This window comes from Gavia stellata, chromosome 20 (genome assembly GCF_030936135.1).
Source record: "Gavia stellata isolate bGavSte3 chromosome 20, bGavSte3.hap2, whole genome shotgun sequence".
Taxonomy (NCBI): domain Eukaryota; kingdom Metazoa; phylum Chordata; class Aves; order Gaviiformes; family Gaviidae; genus Gavia; species Gavia stellata.
The window spans coordinates 11,048,565-11,076,328 of record NC_082613.1 but is presented as its reverse complement, the minus strand read 5'-3'; the positions used below and the strand labels follow the sequence as shown (position 1 = coordinate 11,076,328).

Below are 27,764 nucleotides of genomic sequence, written 5' to 3'. Positions count from 1 at the left end.
TCTAAAAGAAGCTTAGACCACCATGATGGAAGTATTAGTATTACCTTAGGGAACACTTATTACTAGTTTGTTCATTCTCCTTTAACAAATCCAACTGGTCTGGACCTTGGGTATATGTGCTACCAGCACAGCAATATTTCCAGAAGCATGGGGTGAGGTTCATGACACCCAACTTCGATTATTCCTAACATAGGAGTCTCCACCTGAGAGAGTCCTTTTACAGTCAATGGACAGAAATAGTCACACCTCAGGAGACATTCATCTTCTCCTGAGGTATGTGTCTTCCTCAGAGGACTATTCTGAGATGACAGGAGCCCCTTCCTGGAAGTGCCTAATTGTCCCCATTAACTATAAAAGGACCCTAGAGGAGCACCTCACATGGGATATCTGTGTTATAGGCATGTAAATTTGGGTAGGTGAATCTCAACCTATAAGAAAACTAGTCCAGCAGAAAGAAGGGTTTGGTTGTTTGGGTTTTTTTCCTTGAATGCCCTTCTCTTCCAGGATTTCCTTTCAATGCTCTGGCCCAACTCAACAAACAGTTGCACTTGCACATAACACAGGATAGCTTTGCACTGCTATATTTAACTACAGATTCTTTAAAGATGCTAAACATCGACCTGTGCCTAACACTTCACCAAACAAGAATAAATTAGCGTTAAGGAAAAGCAAATTAATTTGCCTCTAAGAATCTGTTTTGTTCAATGCCCTGGAGAGGTATTAAATTAAGTTTGCTGCAATGCCAAAGCAATTTCTGTTGGCGCTTTCCCAACACAGTGCATACAGCCGCATAGCTCCCACTGCCTGCATTGTTTCAGGGTCCCAGGATTTATTTGGCAGACTTGTTCTTCTTTGCAGGCACAGGGAGACTGTTCAGATCTTCCTGTTCAGTGACGTTGTGATTGGAGCTGTCATGAGAATAGTCCTTCATAACGCTGTAGTACACCGGGGCGGTGTATGGCGTGGGGTTCTCGGCACTCTTCTCTTCGCACTTGCATAACTTCCTAAAGGCAGCCCTGAACTTCTGTGACATGAGGTTGTAGATGATGGGGTTGATGGCACTGTTCAGGTAGATGCACATGCGGCAGAAAAGAAGGAACCAGATGTTCAGGTACGGAGGGTCCATGAAGGAGTTCACCACCACCAGTGTGCGATAAGGCATCCACAGAAGGGCGAAGAGGACCACCACGACAGCCAGCATTTTGGTCACCTTGCCAGTGGGGATATGCAAAAAGAGAAATAGTCAGATAATGCTAAGTCTTCAGCAGAGCTTTCCCCCCTGGAGAAACAGCGCAGACAGCTAGTTCAGTCTACATATTGCTTATATCTCTCTTTAAGGGTTTAAAATAGGCACACAAGCCATGGGGCTGTCTATTCTTCTCTGAATCCATTTTGTTCATGAAACATTCTTGCATAAATAACCCCCTTAAATGGTAGGTTTTCACCTACCATTGAAGAGCCTTTAAAACTCTATAGGACAAGCATCCACCAGCCTGGAAATGGGCTGGGGTAATAATGGGAGAAAGCAAATTTGAAAATTGTACATAACAATAAATCAATGGGGAAACTAACTTGTGCAAAAGTGGGGACCTAAGTTTTGGGGATGCTGTGAGGTATATCTCAACTCCCTGTCTAGGATCTCCAGGTTTCCTATGCCAGCTCTATTGTTCCAAGGAATAGGCTCCTGGTACAGAGCAGCACCGGGAGCAGAGGAGACTGCCTGGAGTCTTACACAAATTCCTATTTGTGCTGATATGGGAGTTACTTAGCTGATTGGTATGGGTTATTTTAATTTGCAGCACACTAGGGCAGTACTACATTAACATATTAGGAACAAGAAGATATTGAGAATTCAGAAGTGAGCAGTAATTGTCCTCAGCTTGTTTAAGAAAATGGGGTTTTGTCCTGAAACTCCAGTGATCCTAATAATTTCAACAGCTATTTCTGGTAGGTGACAATCATCCTCCAACAAATACTTACAGAATACATGGGTCCCCAAGGAGGAAAGTATGGGTAAACACTGATGCCACATGCATATTAAGGCAGTGGCGTTTCAAAAGTCAGAAAGGGAGTTGTGCAATGGCTCCAGTTCTCGATATGGAAATGAGCACTTAGGTCACATTCACAGTCTCTCAGCTTTTCTTGGAGTGCTTTTTTTACTTAGTCACAAGCAACTATGCTTTCCTGTAATGCTTTGAGTAAAAATTGAGGGTGGTTGGTAGTGGCAACAAAACTTTCCTTACAAGAAAAGGACTATTGTCAAGCTGAGGCCAAAATAGAAGTGTTTTGCTGTGTGTGGTTTAATGGGAATGTGAGGACATTTCCCAGAATAAGATCTTGCAGTGATATTCTGAGTGCTGAGGCTGTTGCTAAGACTGCAGCATGTTTGCTGCTGCGGTTTGTTACCTTTTGGGAAAGATATGAGAGCTTGTACAAGATGTGTCAGTAAAATGTAGCTTCAGAGCTTTTCAATGCCTTTTACAAGGGCTGGCTGGCTCCAGAAGAGTGAGAGCCATCTCACAATCTTTTGGTTTCAAGCCACCCTATCTGGTGTGCAACTGCTAGAGTGATAATCTGGTTTATAGACATACTCCTGAAAGGATAGGCTGGGAGTGGACAGCAGCTGCTTGGTGCACAGTTGACCATGGTCAAAATTTCTACGTACCAGCGTGGTTGTAGCCACTGCCTCCCACTGAGGCTGGCAGGGCAACCCAGGATCGACCACCCCTTGCCAAGGGAAGGAGCATCCTGACAGCAGTGGTGCTTTTGCCATATTTTTGATGCATCTGAGGTTTATTTACTGAGAACCTGAATGAAGTTGATCTGAACAATACTGTGCTAATAGCTGAACCCTACAGCAAAATGCAACCAACTCCTCAGCTTAAGTGATCCTAAGCACAATTTCAGTCAGTTTAATGCTCCCCTACTAAGCAGTTTATTCTTCCCAGAAGATGAGGGCAGGCTCTGTGCTTTTCCATCCCATGCAGAGACTGAACACATCTCGGTCCTGCCTGGAAGGGTCCATGTTAAAGGGCTGTCTTGGGATAAGGCTGGTGGGAGTCTTTCCATCAACTTCAGCAGTCCTAGGCAGCAGGATTGCTGCAAAATACGTCCTGGGAAAGTTAAATACCGCACCTCTGCAGGTCCTCACTGAGACACAGACACTCCTCACTCAACACAGAGGTTGCCTCAGTCCCTGAGATGCTCATGTGCTGTCTCCTGAGACTGAAACGTCTTTGGCTTTTCAACTGTTGTAACTTGCTGCCTTGTTTTACTGTTCAGGAACCCACAATGTTTGTGAAGAGTGATCTGAACTCTGCACCCGAGTGACAACACCAGTGGGAGCGTATGTCAATAAGACTGAAAAGTAAGCTCATTCCGGTCCTTTCTGAGACCAAAAGAAGTGTAGTCTGGAAAAGAACCAGTGATTCATCTGTTTTTTAGCCATAACTGCCCCTGCTTTTTGGCTGGTTGTTATGGAAATGCCAGCAGTGCCAGCGAGCACTCATCCAGCTCCCGCCCGAGCAAGCTCCCAACACCTCCCTCCAGACCGCAGAAGACCACAAAGTGCTGTCATCCAAAGAGCACTTCCTGCTACACGTCCTACAGCCCTGTGAAAAAGCTGTCTTTGTCCTGGGAGAGGAAACCAGCTGGAAACAGCACCATGAGGATTTATTACCTCCATCTCACTAAATGCCTTCAGTGCTCCCTGAGGACGCTTCTTCCAGACCACAAGCTGGGATGGGCAGCCCTGCCCTGAGCTTGCTGTAAGATTGAAATTTGCCTTTTAAAGCCAACTGTCCGTATGGACTGTGTTCTCTTTAGCAAAGTTGTGTTGACACAGGATGTCTCCTCTGGATAAAACCTATCTATCCCAAACTCACTCTCATATCTCCATTGTGGAGAAAGAAATCTCCAGTGTCGTCTGCGTGCGTGGCTGAAACCTGTCTCCTTGCCTTTCCTCACTCTACCTTGCTGAGGCGAGTGACTATAGCACGCTTGAGGCGCTCTGAACTTAGTTCTAGTGCCCATGGGAAAAATTAATCTAATCAGCACTGAGTAGAGTTTGGGACATTTATCCCTAACTGGAGTAGTCCTGAGTTATGGTCCCAAAAAAACAGCTGCACCCAAAAAAGCCAGAGCTTTGCTGTAGCCTCAAAGCATCCCTCAGGGAAGCACCAGCTCAGGGACAACAATTTTTCCGACAAGTGTTTTGCAACAACTCTGTTGTACATAGTGTGTGCACACAACAGCTGTAAAGGAACTATGGATAGAAGCAAGACAAGGGTTTGTAGGCAGAAGGGGATGTTTTACTTAGAACAGTTGATATTTAGCTGAAAACCACTTTTGAGCACATAGGCCAGTGTTGTTGCAGATAGCCGAGGATATCTGCTGTACAGACACCTGACTACATCCTGGGTCCCTATGGCAAAGCTAAGGGACAGCTCATCTTCTACCTCCATGGGCCAAGCCCGGTGTAACTCCCAGAGCAAACCCACTGTGAGCATCCTTCTTGCTCCATACAAGGTGATTGGCATCTTGCATCCCCTTCCAACCCATCCCCTCTCGCAGTGCTATGTCCAGCCTCTGCTCCTGTCCTGGAGGCCACAAATGCTTCTCCCCAGCCAGCGTCACCCCTCCTTGTCCGGGCACCATCGCCCTGAGCTGCAGCACCCTTTTTTGGGAGTCCCGCTCCCTCTAGTGGGGCCTCTCCAGCAAGTGAAACACGTGCTTGGAGGTGGCCGGTGCTTGTACCTGCGGGCCTTTCTCCTGTGGGCGATAAACGCAGCAGAACCCATGCCTTGCCTTGTCCTGCTCTGGACTTACTGTTTTAGAGGAACCAGTGAAGGAACAGCAGCATCTTCATACTCTGAAAAAGAAGCAGGGCAGCGCTGGGGCTGTGTAGAAGCACACAGGGAGAATTTTATTTCCAAACTCTGCATCTCCTCAGCGAAACACCCCCAGCCATCCAGGCTCTTAAGAGTCAAGGGAGAGAAATGGGCACCTCTGGGGTAGCTCCTTTTGGACATCTCCCAGGGGACTCTGGGCATGGTGCCTGGAAAAGCCGGTTCCCCTATACAGAGAGGCCAGAGGAGGAGTGCTGATACGGCTGCCCGTACCCTGGTCAGATGGACCACCCGAGCTACGCACACCCAATGCCCACCCTCCTGCCCCTCTCTGTTCTCCTGGCCGACAGATCCTCCGGGAGCCAAACCGCCCTCACACCGCTGGTCTGTGATGGGAATCTGGCAGATGCTTGTGCACCATCACTCCAACAAACTCAAAGGTGTTTGTGGGGTTGGGGTCCCGCTTCGCCACGTCACTGGGATGCAATCTGGAGGACCCTGTGAAGCTCTCGCTGCACACGTGAAGCCCGTCAGACAGCAACACTATTGCTGTTTTGGACCAAACCTGCAAGCATGACTTCTAATGGTGTCTTTAGCGGTTTAGTCTACATGGCAATTGCATTTTAAAGCAGCTGCACCTTCACTTCAGTTTTCCCCACTGGTAGCATGTGCATCATTTTCACAGCCTCCTCATCACCCTTTCAGATTGGTGACCACGAGCATTTGTTATTAGAGCAGTTTCCGATGCTGTGTCCTCACTTCTGAACGACAAGACCCTTTACCAAGGGCCCCCATGGAAATTCCTGGTGACATTTTCAAGGGCTGTCAACAATTCTCAGGAGAGCGTGAGAGGTCGATGGCATTACCTGTCAGGCTGCCCTTTCCTTTCCACCATGGCCACGGGTGATTAATGAGCGAGGAAACCTGCTTTTGAGCTCCTCAGTCAGCATCAGCTATTGCAAAGCAGTATCCGGTGGTCCGAGTTGAGATCCATCTGTTTTTCTTCTTTCTGCAATTTTCCTCTGGCTTTGAGGGCAGTGATGCCATGGCTATCAGAAAATCAGAGAGGAAACCTTTCTTCTGGTGAAGATGACACAGGACACCGATGTCCAGGCTGCTCCCTTTTAGGGCTCATACCTGCCCATTGCACGGGGGCTTTTTGCCATTGATTTCCTTGGAGGTGAACCTCACCTGGAGACCACTCAGGTCCCTTCTGCACCTATCTTCCACCTTTGCTAAAGCCAAGCTGGTGAGGTGTCCCATGGAGGTGGGTGCTGGGGGTGCTGGGGGCGGGCATAGCCCCTCTGGACACTGCCCTGCCCCTTCACATGGGCACATGCACCTCTGTCTCCATCACCCACATCTCCCACAGTGAGGCCCCACTGGCCATGGGAACACTCTCCTCCGCACTCGCTTTTAAGCCCCTTCTCCTATCCAGCATCTCCATCTGCCAGCTCTGCTGGCATGAATAGATTCAGCTACCTTCTTTCTCACATTAAAATCCCTTTCTTAATGATCTGCCCATTCCCCAGCACTCAGCCCTCTCTTCCTCTCTGCTCTACCTCCACTGCCCCTCTGGGGTCCTGCCCACTGCAGCATCTCCCTGAAAATATAATTTCTGTGGCCCTGGCTGCCCCTGCTCAGGGAGACAAATTCCAGGCACAATCCAGTGCTGACCCCTTGGGGTCTCTGGAGTCTTTCCTCCCTGGGTGGTTGGGTTGTTGGTTTTTCCCTCATAACTAGATGCAGAATCATGACTCACTGCAGCTTCTGCTCCTCAATCCATTGCACCGCCAACAAAAACCTCCTGCTGGATTTCAGACAATGCTCAGGCAGATGCTCTAACAGGACCTGGATTTGTTATGCTTCAAGCACTCTTGTTCACGCTGCCCAAACTCTTGTCAAAATAGCTGTGTGGTTTTGCTTGGCTTTGCTGCACAGATAACTTATTTCTGCACCGAGCATCCAGCAGATCAACCCATCAGCAATGAATCAAATGGTTAAAGCTGAACACCCAGATCCTGGGTTTGCGCCCTCTGATTTTACAGACAGTCATATAAATTTCCCTATGATTATATACAAAATGAAGCGATCGTGTCCTATGTCATACCCAACTTGTGAAAGACATTTATGGAAAAACCTGGACTGCAGCCACCTCTGGGCTGCACCACTGCATCCGTTTGGCAGCCACCAACCCATGTGTCAGCCACCTAGCCCACATGCCACTGGTGGCACAGCTGGGGTTTCTTCCTCCATCAATCCCAACACAGCTTGCTTTGAAGAGCTGCTCGTATGAAATCAGAAGGAAGCATTCAACAAACCATAGCTGGAAGCCCTGGAAAACTGCTTTACAGTTTAAAAACTCAGTGCCATCTTTATTCCTAATGATGCCAGCTCTGCAATGTCAGGCCAGCCGGGGGAAGTCTTTCCATGCTAAGATATTTTGGAAGATAATGATGATCTCGAGAAAACTCCCAGTGGAACAAGAAAAGAGTGCATAAGATGTTTCCAGGAGCTGGAGTGCCGTCATCCAGTCCCATCAGGACTAATGACCTCAGCCACCCGTCCTGATGATGCTGGAGCACGCTGTGTGCAGCACGGCCACTCCACGGCATGGCACAGCACCACGGGGAGAGCGGCACGGCCCCTGCAGTGGCTGCTCTGAAAGGAGACGTTCATCGACCCGCACCTTTAGGTACTGCCTTGTAGTATCCAGAGACCTTGCTGCCGAACACCCTTCCCAAGGCTCCCACAGCAGTCAGAGACCCTGGGAGAGCGGGCAAGTACTTTTGCAGAAGTCAGGACTTGCTTTAAACCTTTCTGTGCTGGAGCAAAATGGAGAAACTGAACTGGAAAGACTTAGAAATTTGTGAAGAAATACATGTTCTCTGGGCTATTTGCTTCCCCTCTGCGACCGAATCGTCTCTCCTGGGGAATGGAGGTTCCTGTGCAAGTCAGGCAATGACGTACTGAGTTGGAAAAACAAGGACCTTAAGACAGGCTGAAGTATTTCAGGCTGTCTGGAAATCAGGTCCTGCTCACCCAAAATCACAACAGAGCTGGTGATTTAGGGACTTAAGCCAGACTCCCAGATTCAGCCCTTTCCTTTAAAATAGCCCATGCCTCTGCCTATGAAAAGTTTGAAACCGGAATGGGATGGTCTCCTGCAAACAGCCAGCTAGCAGACAGGTGTCCCATGTCCAGATGCTGACCGGTCCAGGGAGATGGAACAAGAGACAGTAATTGTCCATGTGGACAGAGAAAGAGGAGGAATGAGGGTAGGAGGTGGGAGGAGGAGATGAGGAGCGAGCAGGCAGCTGAATGACAGAGGAGTCACCAAGAGGCACACACCGCTGTGACACCGAGATGCCTTCCCCAGTTGCAGGGGCCGGGGGCTGCAGCCAGGGCTGGGCTCACAGGGCAGGGGTTCACACCAGCTCTCCCCTCCCTTTGCTCCTCTAAACCTGAGGTCACCTGCCCAGGACCCTGCCTGGAAGGCAAGTCCCACTGGCATAATGTGACCCAGCACTCCCCTCCTCAGGGAGGCAATCAGTAATCAATTATCCAGCAAACACCCCTGCACTCCTGCCTCTCGCAAGCTATGCTGGAGCCCTGTCCCATTCCACTGAGCTCAGTCAAAGCAGGGGGAGCCCATCTGTGCTGCCAGACACCAGCTGGGCTTGGGGTGACCCTCCGTGCAGCAAACCAACCCACCCAGCTCCCTCTACAAAGGGAAGCAAAATATTGGGGCACCCCCTACCCTGCCAGAATGCCCCTCAAAGCACTGAGCCCCTGACAGCACTGCCTGCAGCCCAGCGTGCCCCAGCCTGGCGGGGAGCCCCTACCTGCTTGCGGGAGCTCAGGGCCCCCTTGTTGCCCCGGCAGGAGAGCTTGAGGGAGCCGCCCTGGTGCGTGGAGCCCAGGCAGGAGTGCTGCGGGGTGGCGGGCAGGGGGCTCATGAAGAGGATGCGGGCAATGAGGCCGTAGAGGACAGTTGCCAGCCCCAGTGGGATGATGTAGAAGACAGCAAAATCCAAGAAGTAAATGGGCATGTAAAGATTTCTGGAGACCCGGTAGCCACAGCTGACCTGTGCCCCATCCGAGAAAGTGACCTGCGTCGTGTCGACCAGGAAGAACCACATAAGGCAATAGAGGGAGGTGAAGAGCCACAGCGAGGAGATGATGCGCTTGGCGCGGGACACGGTGCACAGGAGCTGCGCTTTGATGGCGTGGCAGATCGCGATGTAGCGCTCCACCGTGAAGGCGGTGATGGACCAGGCGGAGATGTTGATGCCCAGGTACTGCAAGTAGGTGATGCAGAGGCAGCCGGCGTAGCCGTACACCCAAGAAGCCACCACTTCCGAGATGTTGGGCAGCCCGGCCGCCAGCAGCACGATGAGGTCGGCCACCGCCAGGCTCACCAGGTAGCAGTTGGTGGGGGTCACCATGTGCTTGGTGCGCAGCACCACCAGCACCACCATCACGTTGCCCGCGATGCCCACCCCGCAGATGAGCAGCACCAGCAGGATGGTGACCACCTGCAGCTCCAGGGGCTGCCGGGGCATCCTGCCCAGGGTCTGGTTGCCGCTGCCGCCCAGCGCGGCTCCCGGGGTGGCCGAGCCGTTCTCCATCGGCCCCCAAAGCCTTCCCCGGCGGAGCTCCGCGCACCCTGCGGCGGGGAGCGCGGGAAGGGGGAGCCGGCAGCCGCGCCGCGGAGCCCCGCTGCCCCCCGCGCCCCCTCCCCGCCCTTCGGCCCGCCCCGGCTCCTCCCTCCCCTTTTTTTCCGCGATTCACCCCAAGTTTCGCAGCCGCCCGGCTCCTTGCCCCCACCCCCCCTGCAAACTTCCCCGCCGAGCCTCCGCCGGGGGGGCGGGGAGCGGCCGGGACCGCCCCAGTCCCCGGGACCCCCGGGGCCTCCGGGACGCCCCAGCCGCGGGAGCCACCCGGGACCGCCTGGGACCCCCAGCTCCCGGGATCAACCAGGACCTCCCCGGGCCGTCCGCGACCCCCCGGGGCTACCCCAGCCCCGGGACTCCCCATCCGCCTCCCGCCCGCATCCCCGGCCTGCGCCCGCCGGGTCCTAGCGCACCGCTGAGCCGAGGAGGAGGAGGAGCAGGAGGAAGGAGCCCAGGCAGGGGATGGGGGTGGCAGGTTGGAGACCCCGGGGGGCAGAGGAGCCGGGGCTGAGAGCACCCCAGCAGCGAGTGGGTCCGCTCCGGGACCCGGGACTGTGGGTGCCTTCTGTCCCCAGCCCAGCCACAGGCTGCACTGTGCCCCCCGGGCAAGGAGAGCTGGGGATGGGGTCCTTCCTTCCTCATCCTCAGGAGGATGGGACCAGGACGATGCCACGGAGAACCATGGCCTTTCCTGTTTCCCTTGGGCTGGGGCAGAGGAGCCCCTGTCCTGGGGCTCTTTAAGCACCAGGTAGCGACCGCCTCACGTCATCTTTTTCCACAGCCTCTCGTGTCCCAAACAAGCACATTGGTATCACTCCCCTGGGGAAGCGTTTACCCAGTCCTGGACTGGGACATCCCGTGGCTCCCTGATGGTCAGGCTGGGAGATCTGGTATCTCCCTGATGGTCAGCAGTGGCCAGAATTTGCTGCCAGCTCCATGCTTGCTCCTGACATATCCACGGTCTGTCAGAAAATGCATTTTCAAATTGAAAGAGCAATTGTGTTTGCAGAGATAAAGTGCTAAGGGTCCCCTAACCTGTGGAGTGGAGGAAAAGACAAGGGGAAAGCTCGCTTTTTTATTAGATTTGATTTCAATTAGAGGCAGAGACAGCCCATTAATCCCAGGCACTGAGGTGCGTATCCAAAATGCGAAGGATCGTCCTGATGTCAGGTGATTCAAGTCCAGGGTTGCACAGGCAAATTTCGAAGCCTGGGCTGTACAAACCTGGGTGGATAAAATGCCTTTTGCCTCAGCCCAGGGAGCAGCAGTCTGTCCCCAGGTTCTGGCTTGCTGTGGCAAATAATATTGTCCCTTTTTCTCTGGGAAACCTTATGCTTCCATTTGGCTCCACAGAGGACAATCCCTGTAGTTTTTCACTCCCTCCTGTGACATTTTATTCACTTTTGGATCAGTTATAAAGGACAAATATTCTCTTCTCTTTCCATTTGCTTTCCTTAGGGCTCCATGGACAGCCTGCACCAGGGCTGCTCGTGCCCCAGCCAGCCTCGCACCTCTGCCCCATGGCCCTGGGACTGGGGAGGCACATCAGGTCCCATCCCTGCCCCTGGAGACCTCCCCAGGCTGTGCTTCACTCTAACTTCCCCTCTTTTTTTAAATAGATGCACTTTAAAATCCCCCTAGAAATTACACCTGTAGGTTGTATTCACCTACTGAGTTGGCAGTCGCCTCTTTGGGAGCCAGGCAATGCCCCCTTTAGTCATCCCGACAGCCCAAATTCCCCTGTTTCCCTCTCTGCATCACCCTGCAGCCTCTCACCAGGACCTGCCACCTGAGCCCTCGCACTCACAGCCGTTCCAGCACACGTTACAGAAATAGCCATCACTTACCTCTGCACAAGGACCAGTCTGACGGCATCCATCACACACCATTTTGCAAGGCTCAGGGAGATGTCAGGAAAAAGGCACTGCTACAATTATCCATAATAATCAGCATCGCTGTCCTCTGGCAAGAACACAGCCTAGTTATTATGGGTGCAGCATCCTGGTTGCTTTATCCTGTGTCATTAGCAGAGCTGTAATACATTATCCATCTCTGAAGTTGACCCCCGGTCCCACTGTTGCTCCCATCCGCCTTGGCCCTTCTCCAAGCTGAATAAATACCCTATTCCTGCATATTGCTCACTGTGGCTGGCACACAGTTATTTCAACAGACAGGAATCTCTCAGCACCAGCAGCTCCCTGTGCTGCACTGGCCATGGTGGATACTGATGAGAAACACCCAGGTCTGTGGATCGTGGTGGTCAGAAACCATCCTCCGCTACTGCATGGCACTTGGAGTTAGTTGTGAAGCAGCACATAACAGGAGATAAATGAGTAATGATAAGAGTTATCTTACTGCGTGTGTTTGTGGGAAGGAGGGGGAGTGTGAGCATCTGTATTTGCTCACATAATTCAAGGGTTTGCATACTCCGCTGCTCTGGAGTGACTCTAACACGGACAGGCTTCCAGCAGTTTGTCAGGCTGCTGCTGTATCGTAGCGATGCTGGGGGTCCTTCCGATGCGGACTGGCAGAGAGCTGAGGCCTCAGAAATACCATCGTTAGTGCCTGCTTTTCACGAGTTCATGGAAAACAGTATTTCTTTCAAATCAGGGGAAAACACAGGCGGGAGAGCTGCCAGCGTGGTGGCACTGTACGTGGGAGGGCAGAAGGCACAAACCCTGCGTAAATGTCCTGAGGGGGAACTTGGGGTTCATCTGCTTCCTCAAACACATTCCAGGAATTGGCTTCGTGGGATCAGGAAGCAAAAATAAAACAAACTCCCACAGAGACCAGACAAAGTTTTTGTTTTGGTTCAAACCTAGAACATTGTGTAGGTTCGTTGCAGATAATTATTTCCCTCGATGCTTTGCTTTGTGTCACTGACAATTCAGTAGTTATTAGCACAGTGATAACAACGGCATTAAATCACCCAGCTGAAGCAGCTCCTCCTGCCTGAGTCCCTGAACTAACCCGGGTGTCCATCGCAAGGCTGGGGCTGAGGGGGGCTGCCTGTGCCCAACGCACACGCCTGGGTGAGACTTCCTACGCGTTGTCAAAATGGTCAGGTTTGCTGTGACAACTGGTTAACATTTCCCACTACAGATTCCTTCAGTAGCTATAATGTTCAGGATGTGACCGAGGCGTGTATTTAAGATGAGGCCAATCAGCTTGACGCTTATATAAAATATTTTCTTCCAGCTTGACTTAAATCCAAATATTTTGATGACCAAAGACATTGATTCTTTTAACTAACATTTCATATTAGGTTCTTTTAACGTACTTCCTTCTCTGCTGGCATCGCCTCGAGCTGCCGTCCTCTGTGAATACCTGCTATACCCCACTGCCTGAAGTGTCAGGAAGGAGAGGTCTTAATTTTCCTGCGGGTTCCCAAGTGGGAATGGCCGTGTTGCTGGGCACTGGCTGTGGCAGGGCTGTTTCTGGGAAGGGGTGGCTGTGCAGCCCCGTGGCTGGGTTAGCAGCACTGTACCTGGGCTGGGTGCTCGGGAAGTTCAGCGCCAGCTTCAGTATCTCCCCGTGCTCCTCGTGCAGCTCATCCCTCTCACTCAGCCTTGCTGGGCAGCTCATTTAGTCCTATGGACAGAAAAGACCTCTGAGGCTTCACTTATTTAAAAAACAAAGCTGGGAGAAGGCGATCGTTTTACCCAAATCTGTGATAAACACCTCTCTGTTCTCTGGTGCTTCATAACCTACAAATATTAAACCCATAAAGCTTCTGCTGTTAGAGCTGGGGCACAGAGGCTGCACCCGCACGGTGCCGGTGAATGTGGAGAAGCTGAATCACAGAAGCCACAGTGGTTTTGGGGGGCTCGATTAGAGGATTTTGGGCCTGGGGGAGCTGCCAGATTTTGAATTGTGAGTGATCATGGGGAAGTGATTCCCTCCTCTGCACCCCTGCAGCTCAGCGAGGCGCGGGCAGGAAGGAAGCCTGAGGGCTGACAAGTGCTATTAGAGATGGGGTATGAGTCAGTCTGTTAAAAGCAGAGTTATTGCTCGCTCAGAAAGACAAAGGGTGGAGAAATTCTGTCAGAATTGCCTTCGCCTCTTCCAGAGTCACAGCCTAGAAGCAAATTGCTTTGGGGCTTTATGGGTTAATGCCCTCAGAGATCAAACCCAAGCAAAAAGGCAACTGTCAAGGAATTAAAAAGATGCAAAATCGACCTGGGTATGTGCTACACGCCCATAAAAATGAACTAGCTGATGGTTTTCTAATGATTCTTGCGAGCGGGGAACCATCCCTGGAGGGATGCAGCTCCTGGAGAGCCCCACAGGCACCAACTCACGGACCTGGGCTGCATCACATCTGTGTGGAAGGGAACAGCATGTGGTCACTCTGGAAAACCTTACGGATGAAGAGAAGGCTGAGGGAATGAAAAGTGATGAAGAGGAAGGCAGTGATACAGATTTCTGTGGGTGAAAACCAATTCAGGCTTGAAGACAACAAAGAATATCTTCAGGTTCTTAGACCCAGGAATGGGGCAGGCAGCATCTCCTGTGGGGGCAGCGGGTGCCTGACGGATGGATGGGAAAACCTGCCTGGTGATGCCAGGCTTAAGGAGCTCCTTCCATTTATTGTAGCACCAAGCTCGGGGCAATGCTGTCGTGGGGAAATGACGTTTCCCCAGCCCCAAATGAGGGCAGGGATGTTTTGTTATTTCCAGGCCCAGTGAGCACAGGCAGCTCTGCGGGTCATCTCAGGACCCTCTCTTCCCCGCCTGGCCGGCACGGAGTTGCCTCTTGGCTTTTGGGTAGTTCTCTCTCTGGTTTGTATAATCTCTTCTAAAGATATTTTGAAAAATCTATGATAAACCATCGTGGAAATGCCTTTTGGGGCACAGAGGAACTTGGTGATTTTTCTTCAGCTAATACGTATGATTTGAGCTTTTAAAGAAAGCAAAGCGAGGCCACTTTCACAAGCTGGAGGGGGGGGGAAATCCCTTCTCCCCTCCCCTGCTTCCCTGCTGTGTTCAGAGCCTGAGTCCTCAAGGAAAAAGCCGCTCACCGTGCAGAGATTAGCAAACAGATGAAAACAGGTATTGCAAATGAGGAGCTTGGCCAGGGCCAGCCCTTCCCGAGCCTTTCACCCATGGCAGGTACCCGAAATGGCTTACGCTGGGTATTTGCAGTGGTTTGGCTCCGTGGCAAAGCTCCCTGCAGAGCCGCAGCTGGGGCATGAGTGCATGGGGATGGGAAAGTTTCAGTTCTGCTTCACACACCCCCGCATCTCCGGTGTAAAAACCTGTATTTCTGAAGCAGGGAGCTGCTGCAGAGTAAATTGTCCCACTGGTGGCATGGGCGATGGGGAGTAGACTTCAAGAGGTGTCCTTCTGCCAACAGTGCTAGGCTGAAGAATAAAAAAGCAAGAATTTGTTAATAAAATAATAGGTGATATTTGATGATCTTTCCCCAGAAATATCACCACAGAGTCATTGCAAAAATAGAGTCATCCCTTAGAGCCTGAAGGAAGGAGGTAACCTGTTACCCCTCAGAGCAGTGACCGCGTCACCTTCTCTTGGCCAGCATCGCGCAGTTGGCTTTTCATCAAAATCCTGCACAGACGGACCAATGGAGCAGTTGTTTGCTGATGCAGGAGAGTGTGAGGAGGTTAGCTTTGGGTGACAGGGGTAAATTTTTAATAACAAAGGAGGAATTAGGCTGCTCTTCTTTGGAGCTGTAAGTAAGTGTGATGGATGTTGCCTCCGTCTCGTACAGCCAGGAGCATCCCAAATTAAGTCATTGTTTCAGAGTATACCTTATTTGTGAACATTTTAATAGGTACATCCTTCAGACTCTGTCCCAAATAGCTCCTGGAAGAGCTGAGCTCTTCGATATGCAGCCTGAATAGTAAAAAATACCACTCCGCAGTAATATGCATTGGGCTGATTTGATAAGTGCAATGAACCAAACTGCTGGGGATTTATGCAGCTCTGCAGAGAACAATGGCATGGGAGAGGATGCTTTGCGCAGCTCTCGGGGCGCCACTTTCCCCCCACTCTTAAACCCCCATTGCTGCAGGTGTTTGGCTTCAGCAAAGCCAAGTGAGCACAGGGCACAGTGTGTCTTTACAAAGCCTGTGAAAACAAATATTGCCGTCCTGTGTGCCAAGGGGTTCCCTGCCCTGCCCCACGTCACAAGCCTGCAGGCGATTCAGCCGTGGGAGAAGGATCCCAAAGTGCCCCTTTCCCTCCCGCCCAGCCCAGCACCCGTGGCATCACCTGCACACCCCGTGGCCCCTCCAGGGCTTGAGGCATCGCCCACAGCATCAAGTCGGGGTTCACAACTCCTGCTGCTGCCAGTAAGCTCTGCTGCCTGCTCCAGTGTGCCCAATCCACCAAGAATTCTACCTGGAGGAGCAAAAAGCCAGAGGAGCAGGTGGAGACATTCGCTTTCAGGGCAGCACAACAAAGGCGAAGACATGAGAGTCTCGTTTTTTCCTGGATCTTCCACTCAGCACGGAAACTGATGGCTGTAAGAGGAAACGGTGGTTTGGGGAACCAAAGCTGAGCCTTTGCCAAAACCAGCAAGGCTTAAAGCCGGGCTGAGTGTGAAAAATTGCATATCTTCTGATGTGCCTTTTGGGCACCGGCTGCATCACATCCGTCCTGAATCACTCACCCCAGTGCTCATCCCGAGGACAACACGCAGGGTGGGATACGCCTGAGGTAGGGACAGAAATACGCAGTTCCCAAAAACAGTAATCAAGGTGGATGAGGTGCTAGAGGGGCGTCCTGGGGGGATAATAGCAGCGATAATGCTGAGGTGAGACAAAAGCACTGCATGCAATATTATGAAAGAAGAAAACGCTGGCAGAATAATTAGGCTGTAATTACAGGTTATTTCAGATTCTGTGACATCTAAATGTCAACCCTGTAATGCTGTAACAACAAGTACTTGGTACAGCACCACGCTGCACGCCTGATAAGGGCAGCCCCGGGAGAGGCAAAGCAGCCTTTTAGTTCTGCTCCCGCTCCCCTTCCCCCCGGTGCGCAGAGCCATGACCACGACAGGCACCAGGAGACACGAGGCCGCCCTCACTTGGCATCCAGGTCCGGGGGGTCACTCTGTGACCGCGGTGGGTCACACTGAGCAGCATGCCCTTCGCCATTCCCAGCAGAAGTGCCCGGGCAGTGACAGTACATCCACCATGGGGGTGGCAAAATGCTCCGCGTCCTTAGACAGCGCTGATGCAAATATCCACGAACCCACTTGAACTGGTGTCTGTAAAGTTCTCCGTCACTGAACTCCATCACTGACCTCCATCACTGCACCCTGCCTAACCCTCTAGGGCATGGAAGAGCAGAAAAATGTCTGGTTGAAGCTCGCCTCTCTGGCCCTGCTGTTGCAGATGCCCCCCCCAAACAAGTGTCTCTAATCGGTCTGCCTTCACGCCTCGGTGCTGCACGGATCATGCCTTAGCCCACTAATTCTGCCAATATGGTTAGTCCCAAAGCACAGCGGGTGAAATTACAGCAGCTCTTGCTGCTAGGCAGCTTCCTCCACCCAATTAGTGGGTTCAAAGAGTTTCAGCTGATTGTGGTGTTTGATCATTTTTCAATTTTTCCTGCAGGCACTGCTCATCGCAGTGTCCAGCCAAAGGAAAAAGCTCTCCCCGCTCTGAGATGAAATAGTTTTAATGCCAGAAAAATCTCCTTCCTCCCGCCAGCCCCATTGGGAACACCGTGCTCACTTCCCACAGAGCCCAGGACCTCGCACAACATCAGCTGCTCCTGAGAGAGCAAAACCCATGCTGGTTTTAGGTACCTTTTTTTTAGGAAAGGGCTAGATGGGACCAAAGTTCCACCCACTCCACACACCCACCTAACAGGTTGTGAACCTGGCGTTGCCGAATGCCCTGGTAGTGCAGAGCATGAAGCATCGGGCATGTGAGGCAATTTTTTCTCTCCCCTGGTAAAAGGAAAAGGTGACTCAGCCCACCCAGCCAAGCCCTCATCTACAACCAGCTCCTTCCTGTAATTCGCAGAGTTCCCACTTTATTGTCTGAACAGCCACGGCATATTTCCAACTAATGCAAGAGGAAGCTTGCAGCCTTTGAACCTGGCCATTTCAGTTTCTTAAGCTACTTCAAAGGAAAATTTCCTATCCAAGCCATGGTCATACCGCTGTGGTGGTTTTTCAAATGTCTTGGGAAATAAATTCACAGAATTGGCTTCTCTCCCTTCTCAGATATGAGAGCATATCCCCAGCTATTTCCAGGTAGGATGAGAAATTACAGAAGGTTCGACTGGCACAACATATAAATAAGAAATATGTGGAAACGTGGTACTTTTTTCCACCTTATATTTGCATGTTGAAAACATGTATTCTGGTAATTTCTTTTCCTCAGTTGCTCATCTGCAAAGAAACCCAGAACTGCTCCCGCCCCAGTCCTTGGGAAGGGCTGCGAAGTGATGGAGGCAAACCTCTGGCTGACTCGATTTCCTCAGCATCGCCTCAATGTGCCACGACATCTCATGTCACCCACAAACCACTGGACTTGCTGGCTGAAATCTCACCTCTTGGGGTTCCTCTGAGTTCCTGAAGAGCGAGCTGGTGGTCAAAAGGTCAAAAAGCAACTGCCAGGAGATGTGATGCGAACCGGGCGCTGGCACCACAGCTGGTTCTTGTTCTTTGGAGCAAATTCTCTCAGAGACCAACATTTTTTTCCAAGGAGGAACCAAAATGTGTCAAAATGAGTTGGAGATGTGAGACAGCTGCAGAGAGCAGGGGAGCGATTTGCAATTCATAGGGAGAGTTTCCCTAGTCCTGGCTCTTTCGAATGCAGGTTGTGTCAGGGTTTCACTCTGAACTCAATGCCTCACATTTTGCAAGAGAAAATTTCCAAATTAGTTGTAACAGGCCTTCAGCCTGCAAGAAAAGGAGTGGAAATGAGGAAGAAGCAACACTGGTTATCCCAGAAGGCTGCTAAAAGCCAGGATGTCGATACAGAAGCCAATCCTCCAGGCACCTTTCTCAGTCCCCTGATTTCCAGGACTCTGTGCACATCACTGATTTCCAAGTTTGGTGCATGTAATTGTTGCTTCATTGCAATTACAGTGCAAATACTATAGATAATATAAATGCAATAAAAATGGAATTTGCTTAAAAATCAGGAAATGCTTCTGGAAAGAGGTTTTTGTTTGCTTGGTTGTCTTCTCTGGTAGATGCAGATTTGTGGCTACAGATGAGATCTTTCCTAGAGAACTGTCTTAGCTGAATAGTTTACCCTTGCTCCTCAGTATATTAAGGCCATTCATCCTTCCCTGCCAGCCAGCCATAAGTAGGAACTTAGCATATATTTTATGTACGAAAAATCCACAAAAATACACCACAAAACCCCAAGGGAATCAGGGGCTTCAGGGTGGATCCCGTCCCATGTGTGAGGGTCTTTCTGTCCCCTGGGCTTATTGCACTGGTGGAGGAAAGTGTAATCCATGGGCCTTTCTCTCTTGTAATTAACACTTTTCTCTAGGTAATAAAGAAATCTCAAGCCTCAGCAAGTGCAAGGAGGAAAAGAGGCAAACAGCCCTGCCTGATCCACTCCTATGTGCCCTGCCAAACACACGGCTCCGCAGGCAGCACGTGGTGGTAACGCCTGGGAAAAATGGCTCAGGGTGACCTGGTGGGGAAATGACTCCCGACAGGGTCACCGCTGTGCCAAGGCTAAAACAAAGGACTTTCCCCCCAGCAAGGAGCCCCATTCCGATGGGAGCTCCAGGGAGAGGTGCCAGCTGCAGTTGCAAGTCCTGTCTATTGCCCAGCCCTTCAGAATCCTCTCCAATTCCCATGGCCGTGGTGGGTTACTCCAGCATCCAGCTCTGTAACAGCAAGCAGCAGGGAAGGGCAACTGCAGATACAGCGGGCTGCTCCGGCTCCCCCAAAATCAATGCAACATTTCCACTGGTAGCTGCTGAAGCAGATTTGAGTTAAAATTACAAGCCACTGACAGCAAAGGTGTGGGCTGGCATTGGCACTGATGAGCAACAGCAAGGAAGTTTGGTACCCATCACCAAATGCTCCCCAGCCCCCCCGAGCACCCCAGCCCTGCCTCTGCCTCATTGCACGCAAATGTCTGACCCTGAACTTTCAACTTCACGAATTTCCAAACCTAGAAGCTAGATGTGATGAAATACTTCCGTACAGAAAGCAGTTAGAGACAGTAAATAAGCCACTGTGCTAGTGTAGGAGCAGCATTGCCCGGCAAGGATTTCCCCGTGGAGGGGGTGGACAGGCAGGACCTGCCCCACAGGCTCCAGACCCAGCGCGGGGGCTCGCGGGTGGAAGCGACACAGGGCAAAGCCTCGCTCCCCGCTTCCTTCTGCCTGCGAGACGGGAAGGTGGTGCTGAGCAAAAACCAAGGCAACGAGAGTCGCGATGAGCATCAGTGAGGGTGGGAGTATGGAGAGGCTCTGAAGGATGTAAATCCCTTAGCAAATAACAAGGCTTGTAAATTAGTCCTACTTAATAAAAATATGGGAATAAATTAACTTTGCCTGCTCGTTACATCTGTTCAGTGTTTCTCTGTTGCACCATTAAGCAAACTTTGGCAAGGCAGCTTACCCCTCAAGCACATAATATGACTCTATAATGGGTAACATTTTCTATTTTGTCAAGCCTTTATCTTGCTGAGAAACAACACCTTGCAGGAGAGCAAAGCAATTTCCAGCAGCTCTGCCTTCCGCCAGCCCCCCCACCCAGGGAAAGCATCGCAGCCCAATTCGGCACCGGGGATGACGTGGCTGATGTGCTGCACAAGCTGTTTCTGCCCAAGCAGGGACCTTCGGAGCATCTTCTTCTCCTCAGGGCGTCCCTTCCCATTTCTGTTCCTGGAGTCCTGCTGACTCCCAGGGAGGTGAAAAAGCAAGTTGCTGCAGGGATTAAGCTCCTTCCAGCCACGCTGGCAGGTCCCCTGTGCTCACCCCACACAGGCTGCCCCAAGTCTCAGCTCTGTCACACACTTCTTTAGGTTTAACTCCATACCTGTGGTTTCCCCATGATTCTACTTGCTAGTCCCTCAGGCTAGAAAACACCCAGAGCTCTTCTTCCCTGAGTGTCCCACTCAAGTGTAATGTTTGCCACAGCTCCCCGGGTTTAGTTTCTCATATTAAAATCTGGGCTTTGGGTTAAGTGGCATAATGGCAAAGAGCCAGCTTTCAACATCCCCTTTCTCCTCAAAACAGATTCATCACTTAGCTACGTATGATACACGTCTATATTTGATGACATCAACTCAAGCAACAGTACTCTTAACACCTTTTCATGGGCATTGATTCAGTGATATTCAAGTATATTAGCCTTGAGCATACACGTTTTAACATCAGTACCATAATGGGTATCAAAGTGACTTTTTCCTTCCTACAATTAAAAAAACCTTTCTGACACTAATAAGATGACACTTCACAGCAGAGTGTAACACTTCACAACGTTTATTACCCTCCTTTCTAAGTAACAAACCTCAGCATCCCCAGGACAAAAGCCAGTTTTTCGGCTACCGCCTGACCCTCACCTCCTCACCAATGCTTCGCAGGGTGCTCACCTTCCAAACCCAGATTCTTCCCTTGCTGATTTCTACATGGCTATTAAAGCTAAGTGCCCTGCGTGAGGGTCACGAGGCTGAGGAGACGGATGGCACGTGGGGCACGATCCATTGCCTCCTAGGGCAGATGTCCAAATGAGGGCAGGAGAATTTACCCCTAGATGCAGGCAGGCAATAGCGGCTCTGCTGCCCATGGTTCCCTGTCACCAATCCCACTGAAACTGGTGTGATACCCACCAAAGAATTTGATAAAAATCTCACCATTAGTCTCTTCTGCAAAATGGAAATGGGAGCACATCTCTGGTTCATGAAGGGTTTATGAAGGCTATGACACTGGGGGCAGAGGCAGAGCGGCAGTACCTCACACTGATTATCATCCTTTCAAGCAGATGTAATTACGCTAATCAAGGTTTGTCTGATGCTGGATTTTACAATCTTGAAGTGTGAAGTTCCCAGGATTAGTCTTTAGTGGTTAAAATTTAGTGGGAGCTGAAGTAGACTCTAGAGAAGATGGGAAGAACCACTCTGGGGTCAGTTTTTCCTAATAAATATGACTTCTGAGGCTGAAAAGGGGTGTTTCAGGAGCTGGCTGGGAGCTGGGCAGCGCCTGTCCGAAGGATGCAATGGGACACTCAGGGAGGTATTTAGCCCTCTTAGTCCGTCTCTGTGTTCTCATTCGCTCCAAACCCCCATCTGAACCTGGAAGACCCATCTCTATAGCAAAGCCAGTCCCATGCTGGTACTCAGCACTTCACCATTTCAGCCTCCTCTCCCCATGCCCCAATCTCCTCTGAAGACCTCCCTCGGAAGGCAAGGAAAGGAACTGGACGTTGCTCAGGGGGGTTCCCCAAATGCTGCTGGCCATAAACAGAATTATTTCTTAAAGATTAATACACACGTCTTGCCAAAAAGATGAGTCTTGACAAGGAAAAACTTTTTTTAAAGGTGTGGTTGTTGGAAGGCAACATGCTGCTGGGGTGGTTTGCTGGCTGAAGGGGCTCCTCTGTTCTCCTCCCAGCTATTTTAAGCCCTGGCTCCAGATAATTTTGGCTACTTAATGGGCATGTGGAAATCTCTTAGCTTTCCCCAAACAGAACAACACTGAGCATTTTCTACAGAAACCTCATGACAAAGCTCCCTAGTTGCTGTAGAGGCAGAAAGGTTCTTGGATTAGTCATCAGAACGGCAGGAAATTAAGAATCCTGGGGAGAAGACTGCACTGGGGTTTTGTTAGATAGATGCTTAAAAAAAAAAACAGACCTATTTTGTTTCGAGAACCTCAGAAGCTGAGAGAATTTGGTGCATCTGGCTGCAGCTGCCACTTCACTTCTGTAATTTAATCTCATTGAGGTGCATTATGTCAAATAATTACCTTAATGAAGACTCTAATGGGAGAAGGGAGGAAAATAATAGAGATACTTTGAAGAAACGAAGCTGCGAAGTTGCTTTGTTTTTAACCTGGTGCTGATTTAGCTCCCTCTCCTCTGGCTCTTGCCCTTACAGAGGTGTCAAATCTGCCTCTCTTTCAAAAATAACATGTTTCAGATGCTGTGCCAGAGATGGATTTTTGCATCTTGGCTACAATACCATGGTTTCTGAGTTTGAAACAACACAACAGGTAAAACCAGCTCTCGGTTCAGGCACATCCAGCCCTCCAAGTCCTGCTACTTCCCTGTTCCCTGCAGAGCACTAACTCAAATGTCAAGTTTCTGTCTGCCACTTTTGAAGTCCTCCAGGATGCTGGCCTAAATTAGAGTCAGAGAATCATTTAGGTTGGAAAAGACCTTTAAGATCATCAAGTCCAACCGTAAACCTAACACTGCCAAGTCCAACATTAAAGCACGTCCCTGGGCGCCTCATCCACACGTCTTTTAAATGCCTCCAGGGATGGTGACTCAACCACCTGCCTGAGCAGCCTGTTCCAATGCTTGACAACCCTTTCAGTGAAATCTTTCCTAATATCCAGCCTGAACCTCCCCTGGTGCAACTTGAGGCCATTTCCTCTCGTCCTATCACTTGTTACTTGGGAAAAGAGACTGACACCCAAATTGACCTTTATTGGCTGGTCTCATCCTCTTCTGAGGTCCTTCAGCTATTTTATTTATATTTTAATTTGAAGAGCCCTTGTGAAGTGTGTGATTTCCACCATCGCCCATGCCCAGGATGTGCATCTCATGGTCATATTGGTCCTGAATTTATTTCAGTGGGCTGAAATGACACTTTCTTACATGAATGAACTATCTTCTAAAGGCTAATATTTATCCAGCCTATCCAGGTTTCTGTGCATGAAACCCAAAAGAAAAACTCCCTGAAAATTAAATTAATCAACTCAAATGAGTTTCCTTTCTTGCTGCCTAAAGGGATAACTTGACAAAGAAAGGAAGCATGTACTTCTAGCATGGATGTGGTGGGGGAGGTAGATGAGCTCTTCCCCCACCCTGACGCCCACATATTTCCCAGTTAGCCTTGCCTAATGCTGCAGATATCCTCTAAGTCATATGAGCTATCATCTCCCACCACTCCTGGAACAGCTGACTCCAGACCTTCTAGATTAAAAAAAAAAAAAAAAAGGAAGTAAATTTAGCCCATTTTTCTCAAAGTAATGCAAAATGTGACATTTCACCTTTTTTTTTTTTTTTCCCCCCCAAATATTTTTCCCCAGACTCCAAACCCTTTTCTGATCTGGAACATTAAATGCGTGATCCTATTGCAGAAGCCTGTGCCCAGCCACTGCCACACATCTCAGGCATCCCCTGCATTTCAAAAAAGTACCCTTAGCTTCTGATGCAGTTTTTTTCCTCCTTGTGCTTCCTGGACAGCTTCTTGTAGAGGTAAAGTGCTCTCTTCTCCTCCCAGCTCTCGAAGAAGGAACCTGCGATTTTTCTGCACAGGCGACGTGCATAGGTTTCCAGGAATATGGTGGCGTAGAGGATGCAGAAGAGCAGCCCCACGACGAGCAGCACAGAGGGGTTCGGAGGCGTCGGGGTGCTGATCCTGCAGTGGGCAGAGCTGAAGATCAGGTAATGGTTGTAGCTTCTTTCAAAGTCCTGAAGTGGTAATTCTTCATAAGGAAGCCATAAAAGTTTCAAAAGAAAGGGCAGGATCCCTATTTTAGCCTGAAATAAAGAGAATTAAAAGTTAAATGAGGTATGAACAAACCAAAATCAACCGGTTACTAGAAAACCATCAGCCTGGAGGCTGTGTAATCACTGTTACAGCTTGTTTGGGTGCGTTAAGAGAAGGACATCGAAGTGCATTTGCACTTTAGGCTGAGCAAGAATAACAGCATGATGTGTAGGCGCTGAGTACTTGGCATGATGAGGCCCAGTCCTATCTGTCATCTTTATCTGCCGTTACAGAGATCATAACAGGTGTTTGCTGTGTGAGATTTACAATGAAAGACATAATACAGAGAGCAGTATTAGTGATTACATGTTTGAATATCAGAGGTTTTTTCTAAGCCCTGATTACTTTACTGTAAATTCATCATAAGCAGGTATCTGCGCTAAGGAACCCTGGGGCTGGGGAGGGAGGCAGGCTGCATAGCAGAAGAGGAAAGCTAAAAAACTAGAACTAGTCCAGATAAAGGATATTAAAATAGATAGAAACTGGGGAGGCTTGTGAAAAGGATTGCACAGGGTGACAACAAAGCCAGTGAGCAGGGCTTTCTCCTTAAAGAACAGCCAGTGCAGTAAGATGAGGAGACGTCCTCACAGCAGAGACATATATTCATCTGCTTCCCCCTTCCTTTTGTGCTTGCACTCACTCTGTGGTGGGGGGACGGTGCCACTGGGATGCCTCTTCCTCCACCCTGCCTAGGGAAGGGACCTGGAGATATGGGGACATCTGACTGCCTCGTCCTAGCAGCGTCTGTGCAGCACAAGACACTATTTATTCCTCTCCTCGCTTGCAAGGGGCTATAATTTGGAGCGGGTATATGCTGCTATTTGATGCACTGGAAGGAGCAACTGAGGTTGTGCCTCTACCTCCTCCTCCCCAAACCTGTTATGTTGCTTGTCCAGCTGGCTGCTGGGGAGGGAAGTAAGGGACGTGTAAATAAGTCTACAAAGACTGCAATCCCCACCGCCGCCTCCTATGATGTGATACACAACAGGGTCCCCATGCAGGGAGGGACAGGGGACCCCAGCACTTACACTGTATTTGATGTTGAGAGTGACGGGCACGACGGAGAACTGAGCCGCCTTTCTCACCGCAGTGTCTGCCACGCTGAACGCAAAGTGGTCCATTGCCACCACCACCAGCATCAGCATCAGGGCCACGGTGAGGAGCATGGCTTGCACAAGGCACAGCATCACTTCTTCCCAGGACAACTTCAAGCCTGTTGGTCGAATGAGGTTTTTGGATGAGGTCACCAGCAGATGAGCTGCTTTTCTGTCCACAACTAAACGCTTCAGCTTCTTGGTGATGTAAAAATTGTCAAAGCGGAGGTTGGTGAGATAATTTTTCAAATACCAGGTGGACTCAAAACAGAGATAGAGCATGGAGAAGCCAGCAACCAGTTTGTTGCCTACTCGTACAGAGTCTTTGACCAGCACCTCAACAGCCAAAAAGTCCCTCCCAATTTTTTCACCAGCAAGGTGCATTTGCTGGTAAATCAAGGAGCTGTTCTTAAGCAGTGAGAACTGAAAATGTCCATTCATAGGCCTATAAATATTAATGGAATTAACGTTTTCTTGGATTGCATCCCCAAACTCCCAGGAAGCTGTCTCTAGCAGAGCAGTTGAGTTCAAAAGACTCTCAGAGGAATTCTTGCAGATGCATTTAATAACCTGCAGTATGGTTTTAATGTTGCTTATGATGTTGGGTGTTATGTTAACCACTACAATCATGATGCAGGTCGACAAGAGAAGCTTCCGGCCTTGTTTGGTACCTAATGTAGGCATGATCATACTGAAGACGCAACGGGCAGGATGCACCAAGAAAAGGGTCAGGAGAAGGAGCAGACTGAAGGAGACAGCCGTTGCAACGGAGAGATGCCAGGAGTACTCAAGGGAAGCAAACATCCAGTTGTAAAAGAGGCCTCCTATCACCACCGTAAGGCAGGAACACTGCAGAAACAAGGTCCACAGCTCTCTGCTGTTTGCCGGGACAGGCTTGGAGTAAACCGACCATAGGTCTGCCGTGGTCCGGCACACTTTTGGGAACAGAAAGTCTTCACAGTAGGCACGGGCTCTGATCCTGTACAAAGAACAAGTACATGGGTGTTAGCAGAGGAAGTATGGAAACGCGCTAATTAGGGGGCTTTCTCGAGATGATCACTCATGGGTCTTTATAGTGTCCTTCTCTGAGTGCCTCCGATCTCACTCTTCTCTACCTCTCCGCTAACCTGAGTAGCTGGGACTGAGATCTTCCCTGGAAGCACACAGGACAGGGAAGTTCAAGGTATTTCTTGAAAGATTAAATACCAAGTATAATGTGACTGCTCCTCCTCCTCTAATGCAAGCACAGGGAAGCACTGTATTATTCTATAAAAACCGTAATAAAGTCATTCAGGGGGGTCAACTCCTTAGCAGTGACTAAGAGCGACTTTAGCGGTTATTTAGAGGATGCTGGAGGGAGAAAGAGGAGACTCCTGGCTGCTGTGGAAATCATTAGACCAGCTCTGTAATTACAAGGTGTTCAATGGATAAGAGGCAGTTGAGTGGGAGTTTCCACTCTCCCTGCCTCTTAAGAGGAGACCAAACAAAAATCTGAAGGTTTAAGGGTGACAAATACAGAACTGATCAGAGAAAACAGTTTCACACTGAAGCTCCAGTGCCAGAGGAAATCTCCGAGGATAAGAATTTGGCCACTGCAGACAGGATGAAATGTCCCATAAAGCTATTTAAATGTCTAATGAAAACAAATGTTTCGGAAGGAATATAATTTCTCAGGCCTCACATCTGGAGTGACTCCCCAGAGACCAGAAAACCTGGTGGGGAGAAGGAGATTAAACTCAGTCAGGCGATCCCTGTCTCCCCCCGCCCACCAGCAGCCTCAGTTATCCTTTGAGGAAGAATTTTGACTAGCAAAGGAGGTTTTTCAGTGGAAAAGGGCCATTCAACAGCTCTCAAGACAGAGGGAAGGAGAGGGATTAAAGCAGACACTACATACCCAGCAGCAGAGAGGTGCCCCAGTCTTGCTTGAAAACTCTCCATGCTCCAATGCCTTATTGCTCCGAGAGAGGATCCTGGATGCAGGTGCTGGGAGATGGAGGATAGGAAACCAAGGCAGCTGGCAGCAGAGAGCCAGGACTCAAAAGAAAAAAAAGATGTTTTAAGGCAATTCAGATCAGCAGTGCTTGCAATTCCTGAAGTGAGTGGGCAAACTTGATGTGTGAAGCCTGGGGAATAACCCCACTACAGGACAGAGCCAGGATGCACAACACTGCTTGGGCTGTACATCTCTTCTGGTCTCACTGTTGTTGCAGAGAAGGCTTATTTTCATGACACATAGCTGAAAAAAATGAGTCAATGACATATGGACTGACGAAGATGGAACAAGCATCACATGGAACATGGGGTGTCACCATCCCTTATGGGGAAATCAGCTGTCTCATCCCAGCTGATTTCTCCTCCCACTGCCCCCAGCGAGCAGCAAGGTTGGGATTTCTCTCAGAGAGAAGGGGAGCTTTTCCTCTTTCAGACATCAGCCATGGCACAAAGGGCATGGTAGGATCCTGCAAACCAT

At 50.0% G+C, this 27,764-nt stretch overlaps 2 protein-coding genes across 2 annotated transcripts; both read right to left on the bottom strand.

The window, feature by feature from the left end:
* Positions 1-829: 829 nt before the first annotated feature.
* On the bottom strand, positions 830-9,478 carry LOC132318763 (thyrotropin-releasing hormone receptor-like). The gene is made up of 2 exons (XM_059827336.1): positions 8,693-9,478; positions 830-1,210 (listed from the first exon to the last, which is right to left on the bottom strand). Exons 1-2 carry the CDS (start codon positions 9,476-9,478, stop codon positions 830-832), a joined length of 1,167 nt encoding a protein of 388 aa, XP_059683319.1.
* A 14,370-nt stretch (positions 9,479-23,848) lies between these two features.
* OCSTAMP (osteoclast stimulatory transmembrane protein) lies at positions 23,849-27,232 on the bottom strand. The gene is made up of 3 exons (XM_059827375.1): positions 27,189-27,232; positions 25,229-26,273; positions 23,849-24,190 (listed from the first exon to the last, which is right to left on the bottom strand). The coding sequence occupies exons 1-3, from the start codon at positions 27,230-27,232 to the stop codon at positions 23,849-23,851; spliced, it is 1,431 nt and encodes a 476-aa protein (XP_059683358.1).
* Positions 27,233-27,764: the final 532 nt, after the last annotated feature.